The 18434-nt window shown below is 37.5% G+C and overlaps 1 protein-coding gene and 1 long non-coding RNA gene across 7 annotated transcripts in view; one reads left to right on the top strand and one right to left on the bottom strand.

The window, feature by feature from the left end:
- The window catches only part of CENPE (centromere protein E), a 77924-nt gene extending 62930 nt beyond the window's left edge, over positions 1-14994 (bottom strand). For 3 of the 6 annotated variants that reach the window (XM_089911622.1, XM_089911623.1, XM_089911626.1), the window contains exons 1-11: positions 14777-14991; positions 13190-13281; positions 11061-11150; positions 10826-10944; positions 9349-9468; positions 8822-8903; positions 8596-8663; positions 8453-8518; positions 2762-2813; positions 1176-1263; positions 701-830 (exon numbers count right to left, since the gene is read on the bottom strand). In XM_089911622.1, the coding sequence (XP_089767748.1) occupies positions 701-830; positions 1176-1263; positions 2762-2813; positions 8453-8518; positions 8596-8663; positions 8822-8903; positions 9349-9468; positions 10826-10944; positions 11061-11150; positions 13190-13281; positions 14777-14985 (1116 nt within the window). In that variant the 5' untranslated portion in view covers positions 14986-14991. Of the gene's footprint in view, positions 1-700; positions 831-1175; positions 1264-2761; positions 2814-8452; positions 8519-8595; positions 8664-8821; positions 8904-9348; positions 9469-10825; positions 10945-11060; positions 11151-13189; positions 13282-14776 lie in introns of all 6 variants that reach the window. The other 3 variants (XM_022567065.2, XM_089911624.1, XM_089911625.1) reach the window with 2 other exon arrangements.
- Positions 14050-18434, top strand: part of LOC149749115 (uncharacterized) — a 239093-nt gene continuing 234708 nt past the window's right edge. The window contains exon 1 of the long non-coding RNA XR_016393229.1: positions 14050-15127. This is a non-coding gene — a long non-coding RNA (uncharacterized LOC149749115). The remainder of the gene's footprint in view (positions 15128-18434) is intronic.

Here is an 18434-nt window from a genome sequence, read left to right as displayed (position 1 = left end):
GTTGGAAGACAGGTCTTATCTTCCCTATAAGACTACACATTCTGTGAAGCCAGGGACTCTATTTTCTATTTTTTTTTTCTGACAGTACCTCGACCCAGTGCTCAGTAGCTATTTAAAGCAATGTTTCTTAGAGTATGAGTATCAGAAGTTACTTTAAGTGGGTACATGAAGGTATCCATTATATAAAACATTGAATCCTTCATTGAGGCAGCTATTCTACTGACAATTCAATTCCCCCCTACTCGCCCCTCTCCTTTTTTAAACATAAAATGCAGGCCTTAGGCTCAGTGCAAAGGCAGGCAACAATTAGCTAGTAGGAATTTAGGAATTATTTTATTATAAGCACATAATGTTTTTTGGGTCACCTTCTATTTGTTGCAAGTGATACTAGTTTTTCATTTACAGAACTGATATAACATTTCCTTTCATAATCAATTAAGTAAAAAAGTGAGTTTGTAAAAGAAAAATATCAAGTCAATTTCAGTAAAATAGTGTTGGATGTGGCAAAAATTGTGGAGGTGGGATATGAATGATTGAATTTTGGGAAAATTAAGAAATGCTATTTAGCAGACAACACGTAATTTTATTTTAACAGGTAGTTTATGTGAATTAAAAAAACTCTACCTATTTTTAGTAGGTAATTTTTCCTTCTTAAAGATGATATCCCCTCCTATTAAGTTGAGATAAAAATCACACTCACCTGGAGAGTAGTAAGAGTTTCATCAAAAGACACTGGAGTAATTGTGCAGATAATACGTGTTTTTGCATTTCCTCCCAAGGAATTCTGGAGAATTCGTGTTAATTTGCTATCTCGATAATTTATGAAACCACTTAGTGAGAAATGAGTTTGGAAAGAAAAAGAGTAAGAATTTTTATATAACAAAAGTGGTTGGTTCTTAATGTAGAACCTTAAAATAGCTACAGTTAAAAAAATTAATTATTTACAGATTACATGAGGCAGATCAAAACTACTAACTAAAGAATATTTAAAATATAGAAAGTAAATTTAGTAGGACACAATCATATGTATAAGAAGCCAAGCATGATCAGAGAGTCATGAAAGCTTTTGAATATATGAAATAAGAACATTTATTTGAGTGTCACTAAAATATTACAATTCTCGACCTAATGAAAACATAAGCATTAACAGATAGAGTACAGTGGGATAAACATACCCAACTTGTCCATCACTAAGTTTCTTGATCACTTGTCCCAAAATAAATAAGCTTCGATTTATATTACAGCCTTCTTTGAGTCGCAAACCTGCATTTATTAAACAAATATAAAAATTAAAATCGAGCCCTGTACTGGATGATGAACTTATCAGTAAATTATGAGAGAAAGTAGAAGTTAAAGGGACAGATGTTGAAGTCTATGCTTTGGACTAGATCTGAGCCCAACTTTAATACCACTGGTGGAGGAGCTCTCTCCCTAACCCTCCCCCAATTAGGTGAATCAGAAAGGTTATCACCTGAGAGAAATGGCAAAATGAAAGAGATGACTAAGAAAAGAATAAGAGGGAGGGAAAGCACATTGTCTAAAAGAGCTCCTCTAATTCCTCCATTCAAATCTATTTTTTCCAAACCTTCAAATATAGGCAACTACAGGCTCAAAACCAAAAAAAGTTCTCATTTTAATATTGTGAGTATGCTCACATGACTCTAACATTAAAAAAAAGTACCTGGAAAAAGCTCTATTCCAGTTTTATGCCCCAACCAGTTCCTGTTCCCTCTGCCAGTAAACCATGTTTATTATTTATTCTTCTAGATTTTTAGAAATACAAGTTCATATATATTCATTTCTCCCCTTTCTTTTTCAGACAAATAGTAGCATACTATACACACTATTTTGCACTTTGCTTTTTTCACTTGGCGTATATTGTGCATCATATCAGTAAACACTGGTCTTTTTCATTCTTTTTCATAGCATAGAATTCCATTGTATGGATGTATCAGAAATTATTTACCTAGAACCCTGTTGAGGGATATGTAGGTTTTCAATCTACCATGTATACAGAAAATACTGCAATAAATAACTCTGAATAGCTGTTATTTCACAGGTGCATTATTCAGCTATTGCTGTAATATTGCTGCTTAACAAGCCACCTTAAAACAACAAGCATTTATTTCCCGTTCATGGGTCTGGTTTGGTGGATATAGGCCATGCTCAGCTGGGTGTCTTTATGTCAGGCTGCAGGAAATGAACACAGAGAGAGGCTTGGCATCTTTATGATTTTGCACCTTTCCATCTAAGTATGCTTTTACATTTGTTTAAGTATTTGGTTATGTCCTTCAGGTCTGTTTTGAAGTTTTCTTTATTTTGGCCCCGTGCAATTTTTGTTGAGTTTCTTCCTAGGTATTACACCTTTTAAGCCATCATTGTAAATTGAGTCTTTTTGCACACTAAATATTCTAACTGGTTATTTGTATTATAGAATTATTAATGTCTGTATATTAATTTTGTGCCCCACTTCCCTTCTGAATTTTCTTACCTGATATGGAAATTTAGATGGTTTTCATGGTACTCTCACGAGCTTTTCAGCTATACAATCCTATCAACTGTACAGTTCTAGTTTTTTAATTGATGCTATAGTAGCCCAAATTAGATAATTAGCCACATACATAAGCTGCTTTTTACATGAAGGACTTTTATCACAAAATTATTATTGTCATTATTAGTTTCTAAAATGCATGGTAGCACTTTTATTCTGTGAAAGAACAGGAAGACACTCAGACCAACATATTTCATAAGTTTTCATTACCTTCAGCACCTGTTTGAGCAGCTCTTTCACTGCCAGCAAGATCAACCAAATTCTGTAAGACAGATGATAATAAACCTTTAGGAAGCATAATGAGATAAAACCCAAACTACTGAAAGAACATTTAAAACACATAGTTTACTTGAACACCCCATCTGTACCCTCATCTTTCACCCCACTGTTCAGGCCTTCCCTTGTCAAACCGATCTATAACCCTTGTTCCTTCTTTGTTATATACATCCTCCATAATGCCGCCAGAATAGGTTTTCTATTTACTACACAAAGTTCAAAACCTTATCATATGAATGTGATTCTTTGCAATCTGGCACTTGTGTGGCCCCAGCATTATATCTATTCATTACTTACTCCTAACTCTAGCTGAACTACTCACTACACCCTAAACGCCTCATGTACTTCTACACTCCTAAGTGCTACCTTTTGCCATTCTCTTTGTTACTTCTAAAGTTCTAGACCGCCCCTAGTCTTTATTCAGGACCAAAGGCAAATGTTACCTGCTCAATATAGCTTTGCTGATTTTATCCTTTCTCCTCCCATACCTTGAATGAGTTGCTCTTTTGACTGTACCCAGAGATCATTATAGATATGACTTATTCTTACAGCACTTACTGTGTGGAGCTAGTCATTTGTCTCTGACTCTACTGTAGCATCTTTAAAAGCACGGACCTCTTTCATTTCACAAATATTGTTGGAAAAAAGTGACTGTCATGCTTCAGGCAGTATGTTAGGTGCTAGGGATATGGCAATGAATTTGACAAGTAAGGTCCCTGTCCTGATAGAGCTTATATTCTATATGGAGTGGTAAGAGGAGAGGAGGAAGTTGGTGAGAAGACAGAAGAAGACAGATAGGAAACATAACCTGGTAAATGTAATACAGATAATTTAAAGAGAATCCTGGAAGAGGAAAGAAGGGACAGAGTAGGTTCTCTGGACTGAGTGGTAGGGGTAGACTTCCCATTAAGCTCAGATCTGGAATGACAGAGGGAGGCAGCCATGTAAAACCGAGGGAAGCACAGTGCAGATTAAAAGAGCAGCCAGTACACTCAGTCACAAAACAGAAGTGAGCTTGGTATGCTCAAAAAATAAAAAGGGCAACATGGCAGAGTTGGTGAAGTGGCGATGGAACACATAGCATAAGAGAGGGAGGTAGGAGTCAGATTATGCAGAGCTTTGTAAGTAGGGGTAAGAACGTTGGATTCTCCAAGCGCAATGGGAAGCCAAGAGAGGGCTTTAATCAAAAGAGTGACGTATCTTGATTTAACTTCCTGAAAGATCAACCGTGGCACCCTAGATGGAGAATGAACTGGAGAGAGGCAGAAGTGGCAGCAGTTGGGAGGCTAGTGCAGGAATCTAAGTGAGAGACGATGGTGGCTTGGGCTAGCGACATAGTAGTGGAGACAGTAAGTAGTGGAGGGATGTCCTCTTTGTTTTTTAATCTGAGAGCCCAGTAAATATTATTAATGCATTAAAAGAAAGTCAGAGATTTAAGTTATCTCTCTCTTTGAGGAGTAGGCAGGTAATTATGTACTCCTGCTTTACAGTCCTGTCTCATACTGCTTTCTCTAAAATACGCAAAGAAGTCTAATCATTGTTATATAGTATCTAGTACAAGTGACCTAGATACATAATAAAGGGGAAAAGTGGTGATGAAAGCATGAATTAAGGTAAAAAGATGAGGACAAGCATTAGTGTTCAAAGGTACTAAGAAGCTCAGTCTATCTATAAGAGAGGAGCTTATGTGGACCAGAAGGAAGCAAAGTAAGACTAATTAAGCCAGATCTTGTCCAAGGAAATGCCACAGCAAAAGTAGTGCTTAGTAACATTAGAAATCTGCATAACAGACCAAAGAAATGAAGACTAGAGTCCTAGAGGCCAGGGTCAGGAGAATGACAGAGTAATTCAAGACAGATGAGAACCTAAATGAGTATGACACCCAATGGAATGATGACAGGTAGGATCAGGAAGAAATGGTGATGACTGGAGAAAAGGGAAAGCAGGAAAAAATGAGCCAAAATAGACTTGGGTTTCTAGCCTAGGTGACCAGGATAATGCTAGTATTACTGGAAAAAGGAATATTCATTAGAATAGGAAGAAATTAATTTGGTTTTAGACCCACTGAAGTTTGAGATAACAGTGGGACAACCTTTAGAAAGACATGAATTAGAACTCAAACTCAATGGTGAAAAACTGAAAGCATTTCCCCTAAGATCAGGAACAAGACAAGGATGAACACTCTCACCACTACTATTCAACATTGTTTTGGAAGTCCTAGCCACGGCAATCAGAGAAGAAAAAGAAATACAAATTGGAAAAGAGGAAGTAAAACGGTCACTGTTTGCAGATGACATGATACTATACACAGAGAATCCTAAAGATGCCACCAGAAAACTACTAGAGCTAATCAATGAATCTGGTAAAGTTTCAGGATACAAAATTAATGCACAGAAATCTCTTGCATTCCTATACACTAATGATGAAAAATCTGAAGGAGAAATTAAGGAAACACTCCCATTTACCACTGCAACAATAAGAATAAAATACCTAGGAATAAACCTACCTAGGGAGACAAAAGACCTGTATGCAGACAACTGTAAGACACTGATGAAAGAAATTAAAGATGATACAAACAGATGGAGAGATATACTGTGTCCTTGGATTGGAAGAATCAATATTGTGAAAATGACTATACTACCCAAAGCAATCTACAGATTCAATGCAATCCCTATGAAATTACCAATGGCAGTTTTTTTACAGAACTAGAATAAAAAATCTTAAAATTTGTATGGAGACACAAAAGACCCCGAATAGCCAAAGCAGTCTGGAGGGAAAAAAACGGAGCTAGAGGAATCAGACTCCCTGACTTCAGACTATATTACAAAGCTACAGTAATCAAGACAATATGGTGCTGGCACAAAAAGAGAAATATAGATCAATGGAACAGGATAGAAAGCCCAGAGATAAACCCATGTACCTATGGTCAACTAATCTATGACAAAGGAGGCAAGGATATACAACGGAGAAAAGAGAGCCTCTTCAATAAGTGGTGCTGGGAAAACTAGACTGCTACATGTAAAAAGAATAAAATTAGAACACTCCCTAACACCATATACAAAAATAAACTCAAAATGGATTAGAGACCTAAATGTAAGACCGGACACTGTAAAACTCTTAGAGGAAAACATAGGAAGAACACTCTGACACAAATCACAGCAAGATCTTTTTTGATCCACCTCCTAGAGTAATGGAAATAAAAACAAAAATAAACAAATGGGACTTAATGAAACATAAAAGTTTTTGCACAGCAAAGGAAACTATAAACAAGACGAAAAGACAACCCTCAGAATGGGAGAAAATATTTGCAAACGAATCAACGAACAAAGGATTAATCTCCAAGATATGTAAACAGCTCATGCAGCTCAATATCCAAAAAACAAACAACCCAATCCAAAAATGGGCAGAAGACCTAAATAGACATTTCTCCAAAGAAGACATGCAGTTGGCCAAAAAGCACATGAAAAGCTGCTCAACATCACTAATTATTAGAGAAATGCAAATCAAAACTACAATGAGGTATCACCTCACACCAGTTAGAATGGGCATCATCAGAAAATCTACATACAACAAATGCTGGGGAGGGTGTGGAGAAAAGGGAACTCTCTTGCACTGTTGGTGGGAATGTAAATTGATACAGCCACTATGAAGAACAGGATGGAGGTTCCTTAAAAAACTAAAAATAGAATTACCGTATGATCCAGCAATCCCACTACTGGGCAGATACCCAGAGAAAACCATAACTCAAAAAGACACATGCACCCCGATGTTCATTGCAGCACTATTTACAATAGACAGGACATGGAAGAAACCTAAATGCCCATCAACACACAAATGGATAAAGAAGATGTGGTAGGTATATACAATGGAATATTACTCAGCCATAAAAAGGAATGAAATTGGGTCATTTGTAGAGACGTGGATGGATCTAGAGACTGTCATACAGAGTGAAGTTAAGTCAGAAAGAGAAAAACAAATATCGTATATTAACGCATATTTGTGGAACCTAGAAAAATGGTACCGATGAACTGGTTTGCAGGGCAGAAATTGAGATACAGATGTAGAGAATAAACGTATGGACACAAAGGGGGGAAAGTGGTGGTGGTGGGATGAATTGGGAGATTGGGATTGACATGTATATACTAATATGTATAAAATGGATAACTAATAAGAACCTGCTGTATAAAAAAATAAATAAAATAGAACTCAGAGACTTTAGAAACAATAAACATTTGACCATCGTCAACACAGAAATGGTAACAAGGGCAAACAAGGGAAGAAAAGCCACAGAACACCCCTGTGCTTTGATTAGGAGCGTAGTAGGAAAGAAGCCACAAAAGGGAATAAAGGAGCAGAGCTAAGAGCACCTGGATGTTATTATTCCAGAAAGGCCTGGAGACACTCATAAAAAGACCACCTCCAAAGAGCCAGAAAAAGACTCTTCGGGGAAGACTTCTTTCCAAGAAGATACTTAGAGTAAGTGGGAAGTCTGGAGTGTTGGACCAGATGGTTTCTATGGTCCCCAGATGATGGAGCATCAAATAATATAAGAAAAGACACCAAACAGATCACTGAATATGTCAAGCTAAATTATAATTAAATTTAATTATAATTAAACTTAATTTATAATTAAAGCTAAACTATGAGAGAAAAGTTAAAATTGTAGTGATATATCACAGGCTAGGTTTGGAAAACAAAACAGAAGTTAGGTTTTATGCTTTTCGTTGTTGTTAAAGACTAATCTACTAAAATAAATGATATACTTGTATAGTAAAATAACTCAGGTGAACTAGAATTAGATACTTAAGACTCTGATTTTTCAAAATCTGAAAAACAAAGATATTATAGATTTATTACTTTTTCCCCTGAAGTTTTCAAATCAAATCGAGAAATCTTACATCATCTCCCACATCAAACTAAAGAATTTAGGCCTTGAAGACAGAATAAAGCAATAATGGTAAGGAATAGAAAGGAAGCACAAAAAAAGAGAAATGATACAGTGCAGCAAGGAGGAATGTTTGCATAATGCTTATATTCACTTATCAACAAACAGGTATTGAATATAAACTATGTACAATGCGTTGGAGTTACAAAGATGAAGGAGATATCACTCTTCCTTTCAAGGGATTTATAGTCTAAAACACTGTTTATAATACAAAGCTTATTTTCTTATTGTACTTAACTATGAACTTGAATAATCTGATTTATTTTTTAACTCTCACCCAGGTTTTTGTTCATCTCATAAGTCTCAATACCATTGGCAGAGACCAAAAAAACCCTCAAAACCCCAAACACAAAAAAATCACCAAATTCCAAGATTACTTTAACTCTTAAATGTGCATGGAATCAACCCTTCCTCAATTACTAGTTAGGGAAAGCCTCAACTCCTACAGTTCTTACATCTAAAGTTCAGGAAATGGCAGCTATAAGATCACAGGAAGTAAGATTCTCTGAACTCTTCCTACATTTCCACTAGTAATCTCATATTAGTGATGAGACTAAACTACCAATTTATAGATGCTTTTGCCAATTAGTTAACAGTTCTCATGAAACCAAACATACAGCAGCTAAATTAAATTTTGGTTCGGCTCATTTAGTACATTATCACGGTTCATCAATACTCACCAAATGGGACACCTTGACAGATCCTTCAAAATTAGAAGGTTCACCTTTCTCTCTACTTTCCAAAATCTAGAAAGAAAAGGCAACTTGTAGAAAAATTAGTGTATTTTTAATTGGAAAGACGAAATATAGAGAGGATTACCTACCATCCTAAAAATGGTATGAGAACGACTACTTCTTTGATTCATTTTTGTAATTCCATAATGCCTGTTCTCTGTAAAAGAATCATATTTCAGCTGTGTTTATTACAATCCAAAGAAAAACACTAACTTGTATTTAAGTTTAGAAGTGAAAAGTGTGATTTAAAGCCTAAATACATTCAATTAAATAGTTTTTACACGTGTTTTGAAGAAATACAGTATAAAGTCTTACTCTCTCCTTTTGTGATCCACTTCAAAGCCATTTCTGATGTATAAACAACTTCTTCTGTGAGATCAGCCACATACACATTCCTCTGAAACAAGTTTAATTATGGGAAAAGTAGAGAACTATAAGTCACTTAAAATTTTGCATTTCAAAAAGAAAGTGCAAAGTATTATAGAATTCATTTGTGGAAGTTAAGAGTAGAAAATGGGCACTTTTATTCTGTACAAAAATAACAACTAAATCTATGCTATTTACAATTTATTTCCTGTACCAAAATACATCGAATTCTAACCTGATACTTCCAGCTTGCTCTTTTTAGGCACTTATGCCACAATATTATAGCTGTCAATATTTAAAAACTATACATGTTACTTAAGAGATAATCTCTATAAATGTTTAAGAAAGAATATAAAAAACAAACCATAGTAACAGGAGACACTTTAAAATATATAGAAATTAAAGGCAAATGTTCAAGAAAAATAATCCCAATGAGTAACTCTTTTTTGAGCCACTCTGTTAACTCTGTTACTTACATTGAAGTCTTCCCGAATTATTAAAGGCTTCATTTTTTCAGTGTCACAGAGTAAGTCTGTAATGGTTTCATTGTATATCTCCATGTAAGACACACGTAAAAGAAATTCCCTATCAGGAAACTAGAAGAAAAAGATATGTGAAAACATATCAGAAAACATCAGAGATCATCCAATTATGAAAATCTAATAATGAATGCTTATGTGCTAATATTAAATATTAAAATATTCTTTGAGAAACTATCTTTTAAAACTTTTTATTTATTTATTTATTTTTTGCAGTACGCGGGCCTCTCACTGTTGTGGCCTCTCCCGCTGCAGAGCACAGGCTCCGGACGCGCAGGCTCAGCGGCCACGGCTCACAGGCCTAGCCGCTCCGTGGCATGTGGGATCTTCCCAGACCGGGGCACGATTCTGCGTCCCCTGCATCGGCAGGCGGACTCTCAACCACTGCGCCACCAGAGAAGCCCTAAAAATATTTATTTATTTTTTAGTTGATGTATAGTTGACCTATTCCACTGTGTTAGTTCCTGGTGCACAACATAGTGATTCAGTATTTCCATACATGGCAAAATGATCACATGATAAGCCTAGTTACCATCTGTTACCATACAAAGATGTTACAATATTACTGACAATATTCCCCATGCTGCACATTTCATCCCTGTGACTCATTTATTTTCTAACTGGACATTTGTACCCTTTAATCTCCCTCACCTATTTCTCTCATTCCTCCAACTTCCCTCCCCTCTGACAACCACCTGTTTGTTCTCTGTATCTATGAGTCTGTTTCTGTTTTGTTTGTTCATTTGTTTTGTTTTTTAGATTCCACATATAAGTGAAGTCATGTGGTATTTGCCTTTCAGGAAATTATCTTTGTAAAACAAACAAAAAACAAAACTTCCCCTGTGCTTCTATATTGATAACAAGCAACAACAACAGTAAAGCACTGTTTCAGAAATAATGAAAAGTATAGTATCATAGAATTTTAACAGGAAAATACCCAGTCCAATTCTCTAACCTCAAAATAAAACCTACACATATTCAAGAAATTAAAAATAAAATAATGATGAAAAAACTAATTTAAAACCAACTCAACTAATTAGCTTGCCTATTCTGACCTTCTGATTCCCTTGTCTTTTATCTAGTCTGCTTTTTACTGCTCCTTAATAATCACTGGTAGCTAAACAAAGACAATGAGGACCTAATCATTGTGATAAGATCTTCCTGTTCCTTAATGCCCACTTTTTGGTGGGAGTACTGTTTCATGATTCAAAGGAAAGAATGAAAGAACTTTAAGCTTTGTAGTTAGTAAGTTTGTGGGAAAAAAATGAATCTATGCTATGCCTTCCTTCTTTCCTCATGGATAATCAAGAGATAACTATAAATATACTTCATCATTACAAGAGAACACTAAGGTTGCTATCCTATTATCACCACTTTTACCTGCATGTACTAGAAATTTAGCTAAATTATTTACCTTCTTAATTTTTTGGAAAATGTCATGAATTGCTCTGGGTATTACTCCCAAATAATCTTGTGACCCCAACATAGTATATGTTTTTCCTGATGCAGTCTGCCCATAGGCAAATATAGTACCTGCAAAAACAAAACACACACATGCAAAGATTAAAAATGAATCTATAGTGTATAAAACTATCAATACTTGCTAAACAGACACCCAAGACTGAAATGTTTTTGCAGTGAATACACACCATTGTAGCCTTGTATGGCAGAATCTATGATTGGTACTGCTATTTCTTCATACACATTTTTAGTAGTTTCATTACTATGAAAGACACGATCTAAAAAACAAAACATAAAAGTTAAATCAAACAAATTAACTGTTTTCATTCTGAATTAGTAGTTGCCCACAGAAATAAAATTGTCAGGATATGGTATGATAAAAGATTTAAGACACAATATTTCCTTCAACTTATTGGTCCTCTGAAAATACTCTTCTCTTTAGGTAAAATGTGTTGGTCCTCACACAGAAAAAATACAAGTCTGTTACCCTATGTGCTTTCAAGAGGCAGTAGGGCATGGTGGCTGAATATGGGGGTCCAGAATCAGACCGCCTGCAAATCTTGGTTCTGCCATTTACAGTGTGATTTTGGCCAAAGTGGTTGATGTCTCCGTGCCTCAGTTCCCTAATGTGTAAAATGGATATGTATTATCTTCCTCATACAATTATTGTGAACATATGTTAATACTTAGGAAATATAAACTATTACTATTCTTTGAGAAATGTTAATGTTTTTAACATACCTAGCAAGAAGGTCTAGCTCAAACGAAACCAAAAAACACAGATATTTGGAAGAAAAGTACCGACCAAAGCTGAAGTGCTGCTAAAGGCTGGGTTTAGAGTAGCATTTGCACTGATAAATTCACAAGTCCAGGATGTGGTTCTCTGCTTTTGTTAGTACATTAAAAATAGACCACTCTTTTAGCAGTGCCCTCACATTAAAAAGCTCACAAGAAAAGGATTTGTAAATCAGGAGGGTAATGTACTGACCTACAATGAGAAATTCAGTGATCACACTGTTTGCACCATGACCACACATCTGCCCTATGGGCAGAACAATATGGAAAACTAAAGTGCCATCTGAAGGCTGCTTAAGGGTCATGATTTTAGAGCAAGGAGAAATGGCAGGATGATTCAAACTTTAATGTTATCTGTTTCAGACAGCTGGATGAGTCCAAAACCTTCATGGGCGTATATGGCTACTGAGAATCTGTGGTACTTAGGTTTTATAATCTCTGGCACATATTACCTTTTAAAAATTATGTTAATACCACCAAACATTCCTTTACCAGGAATCATTTTCTCTTCTGCGTATCTTTGTGGCTTTCTAGTTAAACACTAATTGGACAACTTAATCACTTACTCCTGGGGTTGGTGACAGGCCGTCACTGCTGCTCTGTGGTGCCTAAGTGGCGGCATAGTAGTGTGGCTGGAACACAGATCTGGAGCCTGACTCTTTCATTTGCTGGCTGTGTGACTCCAGGCCTCTCTGATTCCTCATTAAAATGGGAAGGTACCAAATATATATAAGCTTATTAGGAGGATTAAATGAGTTAATATATATGAAGTGCTTAGAACAGCGCCTGGCACATTGTCAGCACTATATACATGCTAAATCAATACACAAATCAACCTAGTTAACAGTTAGGTCCTCCAAGTCCCTTCGTCCTAGCTAACTCTCACTCATCCTGCAGGTCCCAGTGTAAGTGGTACCATTTCAGACACCTAGATTAGTTAGATCCCTGCTATAAACTCCCACAAAGCTTATGTCATCATAAGTGTAAATACTTGTTTAAAGCCTTTCTTTCCACCAAATAAGATCCACAAAAGCAGAGATAGGTCCCTGCTGTATTCTACCAGACAAAGAAGGAATATCTTCACTATTTATTCTTTAAAAAGTTTTGAAAAACAACTGAAAAAAAAAAAAAAAAGAAAAGAAACAACAAAAAAAGAAACAACAAAGAAACCAAACTGGAAGATCTTAAAGATGACTTGACATATTTTGGGCTTACAGAGTTTTACGCCACAAGTACGTTGACGAATAAGAGGAAAAATGTTAATTTCAGTTAAAAGGAACTATAACTGTGTTTAATTTTTTATTTACTTATTATCTTTTATTATTGCTATGTTTTAAGTGTCAGCTTATTATCTTACTTAGCGTACATGAATGGATGAACAATTTTTCAAAGTTTCCACTGAAGCAGTTTACTGAAGGCTTAGTTTGATCTTTAGTGACAAATCCAGTGTTATTCGTAAGGCTTTTGTACTCATAATAGAAAAATGATACCAGGTTAACTTTTGATGCTGTTATAAACTTACCAAAATTGAAGGATTTACTCCCATCAACTTGATAAATTGTATTATTGTCAGTTTTCCAGTAAACTTGAGTATCTTTTCCAAGCGCCTCTTCTCTAAAAGAATAAAAAAACTGCATTTTAGAATAACTGGTCACAGAAGTTGTGTTGCATGAAAGATAACTGAAAAGACCTCATCTTCTGATGAATATTTTAAAAGATGGTAATGACGTATACCATAAATAGGATAAATGTGGAAAATCCACCTTTGAGGGGTCAAAGGTGGATTTTAAATGGGGCTTTGTGACCTCCTGCACTTTCATGGGAGTTTCTTTGTGAAGCTCTTCACTTCCACCTTCCAACCCAGTACTGGCGGCTGAAAAGATACATTGAAAATGCAACTCTGGTTATGTCCCTCTTGCTTAAAGCCTTTAAAAACCATCTGAAATCCTTAATTTGGCACATGACACCTGGATCATTGTAATTTCTCTCTTCGACCCATATCTTCCTCTAAATTCCTATATACACCCTAACTCCATACAAATCAACTGCTGAAGGTCACTCCAAAATAAGATTCGACCCCTCTCTGCCTGGAATACCCTGACTTTTGTTTCCATTAACTAACTTAACTGTTCCTTCATTCATGAAAAGTATCAGGAGTTTCCTACACAGCCCTGTCCCTCCCCTAAACTATCTCACTTAAGGACTAAAGACTCCTCTAGCAAACATTCTCCACCTGTCTATCATAACACCTGTCATGATGTATTATAATGCTTTATGTAGCTTTCTTCTAATGCATTAATGAGCTTCTTAAAAATAGGAAATTCCTCATTTTGATATTCTTATTTATTAAACACCCATTAATGGTTAACAAATGTTTCTCAAACAAAATGTGTCAGCATTCTGGGGCAAAGGCCCGAGACAGGCAAAGGAGACTTCATTTTCATTTCTGCCCTTTCCTGTTTTTTCTCTATAGCATTTATTACTCCAGTATCATCACTTAATATTCTATATTTTTCACTTTATTTTCTGTCTACCCCTTTAGAACGTAAGATCCACTGGGCAACGATGGTAGTGTGTGTTTAGTACAGTACACCGAACTAAAAAAAAAAATCAATTTTGATGAATATCGGTCATTAAACCTTCTGAACGTGGAGTTCAGTCACTGAAGTGTTGAGGGTCTACCGAATACAATGGAAGAAGACTGACTAGTTCTTGCGCTCAAGGAGTATACAGTAAAGGGGGAGAGAGCGTCAGTTAAATGTAAAATGACTAGCTGTGAAGAGTGCCAGTAAGAATTTTTCCTATGCGACTTTCCTGGGGGAGGGATGGGGAGCGCAGATGGGGGGACGGCAGAGCAGCGCAGGGAGTAGGGTTTTTAATGTCGGCGAGCCGGAGTTATAGACTTAAGAGAATCCCACAGCTGGAAAGTATCCTCTAGATCCTCCGATCCTGGCCCGTCACTTTACACATAAGAAACCACGGCACAAAGCGAGTCAATGGCCGAGTTTCTAGGCAGCGGAGCAGGAAGGAGCAGCGAGAACTCACTCCTGCGGCTCGGGCCCGGGCCGGAGGCCGCAACGGGAACCTGGGCAAGGTCTGGCCCACCTACCTGCTGTTAAGCGGCCGAACCCGCACGCAGACGGCGACGGCGACGGCTCCCTCATCGGCCATCCTGCCGGGCTGGATCCCAGGAAACCGTACGAAAACCTCCGCGCCCGGCGCTTCTGAGCGTAAGAGCCACCCCGCCTTTAAATTTAAAATTTCCCAAACGCCGCGTCTGATTGAGCCGCGGCCTCGTGACGTCATAGGCCGTTCCATTTGCGTCGCGGCGCGGGGGACGCCAGGCCGGCGGCGTGTCCACGGATAAGGGTTGGGGGAGCAGTTATAAGGTCTGGAGGAAAAGGAAGCTTGGGGCTCGCAGAGAGAGGGTCCGGATAGCCTGTGGCCAGAGGCTCTCAAGGTAATAGCAGAGATAACTATTGTTTGCTAAACGCCGTTGAAGTGCTGGCAGCCTTTTACAAACGCAATCCTCCACCCCACCCTTAAAGGGTTTGCAATCTGTGGAAAAACAAAGCCGAGAATTTTTTCTTCACTAACAAAAGAGAATTAGGACCTTTAAGGAATTACACTTTTTTTTTGTTTGTTTGTTTGTTTTTTAAATTTAAAACAAAACAGGGCTTTCCTGGTGGCGCAGTGGTTGAGAGTCCGCCTGCCGATGCAGGGGACACGGGTTCGTGCCCCGGTCCGGGAAGATCCCACATGCCGCGGAGCTGCTGGGCCCGTGAGCCATGGCCTCTGAGCCTGCGCGTCTGGAGCCTGTGCTCCGCAACGGGAGAGGCCACAACAGTGAGAGGCCCGCGTACCGCAAACAAAACAAAACAAAAAGATACCTCAAATGCCAAGAGTTGAAAGTTACTGCCCAGCCCAGAAACAGAAGAATCTTGTGCTCCTTGGAAACTCTTGAGTTTAAGTTTTATCTTTTCCTCTCTTTTTGCGGTACGCGGGCCTCTCACTGTTGTGGCCTCTCCCGTTGCGGAGCACAGGCTCCAGACGCGCAGGCTCAGAGGCCATGGCTCACGGGCCCAGCCGCTCCGCGGCATGTGGGATCTTCTCGGACCGGGACACAAACCCGTGTCCTCTGTATCAACAGGCAGATTCTCAACCACTGCGCCACTAGGGAAGCCCAAGGAAGCCCCCTCTCTTTTTCTTTAAACTCCTTTTTTCCATTTTCTGTGAGTTCCTAAGAGGTTGACTTAGGAAAAGAATTATTAAAGACTGGAAAAACTCGTTTAGTAGTGAGGTGAAACTTTTTTTTAGCAGAAATGGGAAAGTGATTCTAAATAATTCTTTCCCAGAAATAGTGCTTGGTTTCCTTTGTTTTAAATACGTGTCACAGTAAAGTATTAACATTTTCTTTAGGAGTAGTTTCAGTTTTAGTTGATTTAAGAAGGATCAAGAATTATCCCCTTTTCCCTCACCAAAAATATGACCTGCAGTTACTAATAGTTGTTCATTATTTAGAGAATTAGAAAACTACTGATTTAGTAAAACTATTTTGGAAGGTAATCTGGCAATATCAATAAAAAACTGAATTGCTGTCCTTTATGCCAGCAATTCTGCTTTTAAGGATTTATTTATAGATATATGAAGAGTCTTGCTTTATAGCCATATAGCTATTACCATAGTTGCAGCATCACATATAGTTAGCAAATGACAGGAAACATATTGTGTCAATTAATAGGAAATGGATGACATTTTATCACTACAATGAAACATTATGTGGCGACTATAAAGAATGATACAGCTCTTTATGTGTACTTTAGAAGGTCATCCAAGATGTTTCATTAGCTGGAAGAAACCCAAGATGCAGAATTGTGTGCACAGTATGGTGCTATTTGATATTTTCAAAGGAGATTTATATGTCTGCATATGCATACATAATTTCTGGAAAGATACACAGAATATACCTAGTTTCCTTAGAGAGGGAGGACTAAGATAAAATACCTATTTTTCATTGTATACTATTCTGTAATTATTAATATTTTAAGCATGCAAATATTAAGTAGTTTCATTCAACTTAAAGAAACTAGCTAGTAGAAAAATAGTAAATAAAAATGAGTTTGTTCATTCAAGATTTGTTCTGGTTAACCAAGAGTAACCTAACCAAAATACTACCCTGTTTTTGCGGCTGAACTGTGAAAATACTTGGCTGTATCTAATAAGATAATATAGAGTTAAGAAAAGTGTGTTTTAACTGATTTTTAAAAAACGGTGGGCAAATATTGCACATTTTTAGCTAAAGGGAAGGAGCCTGTGAAGATGAGGAAGGGACATATAATTAATGAAAGAAAGTCTCTAACAACAAAAGGGGAATTGATTCAAGAGCACAGAGGAGGATTAGCCTTTTATATTTGTGCTCATGATTGATGCCATGGCTGTTTTTGTTACCATCGTAACAGCTGACGTTTATTGAAGATTTACTATTGCCAGGGGCTCTGTTATATGCTCTACATGCATTCTTTTCATTTACTTTTTCAAATATGTCATTAAGAAATTTTCATTGAGCACCTACTATATGCCAGATGTGGTTCCAGGCTTATGAGGCACAGAGTGAATAGACTAGAAAAGCACCTGCTTTCGTAGAGCTATTATTCTCTATGAAACGTTCTTGTGGGAAGAAGCAAACAATGCATAATAAATGTGTAAGTAACTTATGAGGAGAGCATGGGCCACTGTAGGTAGGGTACTCAAGAAAGGCCTAGGGGGGATGGTTGAGGCCTTGTATGTTAAGAATTAGCCAGACTTGGGAGGGTGGGAGAGAGGGCTTACCAGATGGAGTGACAAGTAAGTCAAAGGACCCAAGGCTTGTGTAAGTTTGTCATGTGTCTGAGGCACAGAGGGAAGGCCCCCATGGCTTGAGCATTTGGGGCAATGGAGAAAGGTCCTGTGGGATCTTGTCATGTTAAAATGTTATTCTAATGGTGAGGGGAAGCCTATAGAAGGTTTTATGCAAGGGAGTGAAAAGGGATTCACTAATTCCTCCAAACAAGATTTTCTTTTCTATTTCATTATGAAAATAGAAGCAGCCAGAAGAAACCTTGCACTGATTCCTGCCAACCTGTCTACCCACGTAACGTCTGTGCCCATTTACGTCGTCTTCCAGATTTTAAATAGATGAAAAACTGTCTGTCCTCCACTCTGGAAGTCTCTCCACGTGTGCACTAGATCCTACCCCTTCCCTCTTACTCTTGTCTGTCTCGCATAGTCATTTCCCCCGCTTTAATAAACCGGTCCCATCAGCAAACACATGCCTTTATTTCTCCCATCTTGGATATTTAATAAATACTACAAACCTTCTAATATCAAAACCTGCTAATATCAGAACTTTCTCATATCAAAATTTCCCCTCAAAACCTGCTTGCTCCACAGTTTTCTCTGTAGGTTAGTTTGCGGCAAATCCACTCTTTCAGTTACCCAGGTCATAAACTATGGACTCATCATGCTTGACTTCTTTTCTCTCAGAGTTTACATTCAATGTGTCTGAATGTCTGTTGGGGCTACCTAGAGAATATTCCAGAATGTGAGCATTTATCACAACTTCTGCTATCTGCCTGGCCCAAAATACCATCTCTTCCTGGTCTTCATGTTCTACGTTTGTGTTGCCCCCTGCTACCCCCCAACGCTGGTTTATTCTCAACCTAGCAAATCGAGTGATCTTTTAAAAATGTAAGTTAGGTCATGTTAATCCTCTCTCAAGACCCCCAGTG

The sequence above is a fragment of the Delphinapterus leucas genome, chromosome 5 (assembly GCF_059928025.1).
Source record: "Delphinapterus leucas isolate spDelLeu-1000000601 "Yukka" chromosome 5, BTC_Dleu_Yukka2, whole genome shotgun sequence".
Taxonomy (NCBI): domain Eukaryota; kingdom Metazoa; phylum Chordata; class Mammalia; order Artiodactyla; family Monodontidae; genus Delphinapterus; species Delphinapterus leucas.
The sequence above is the reverse complement of the archived record's forward strand: the minus strand, read 5'-3'. Positions and strand labels throughout refer to the sequence as shown.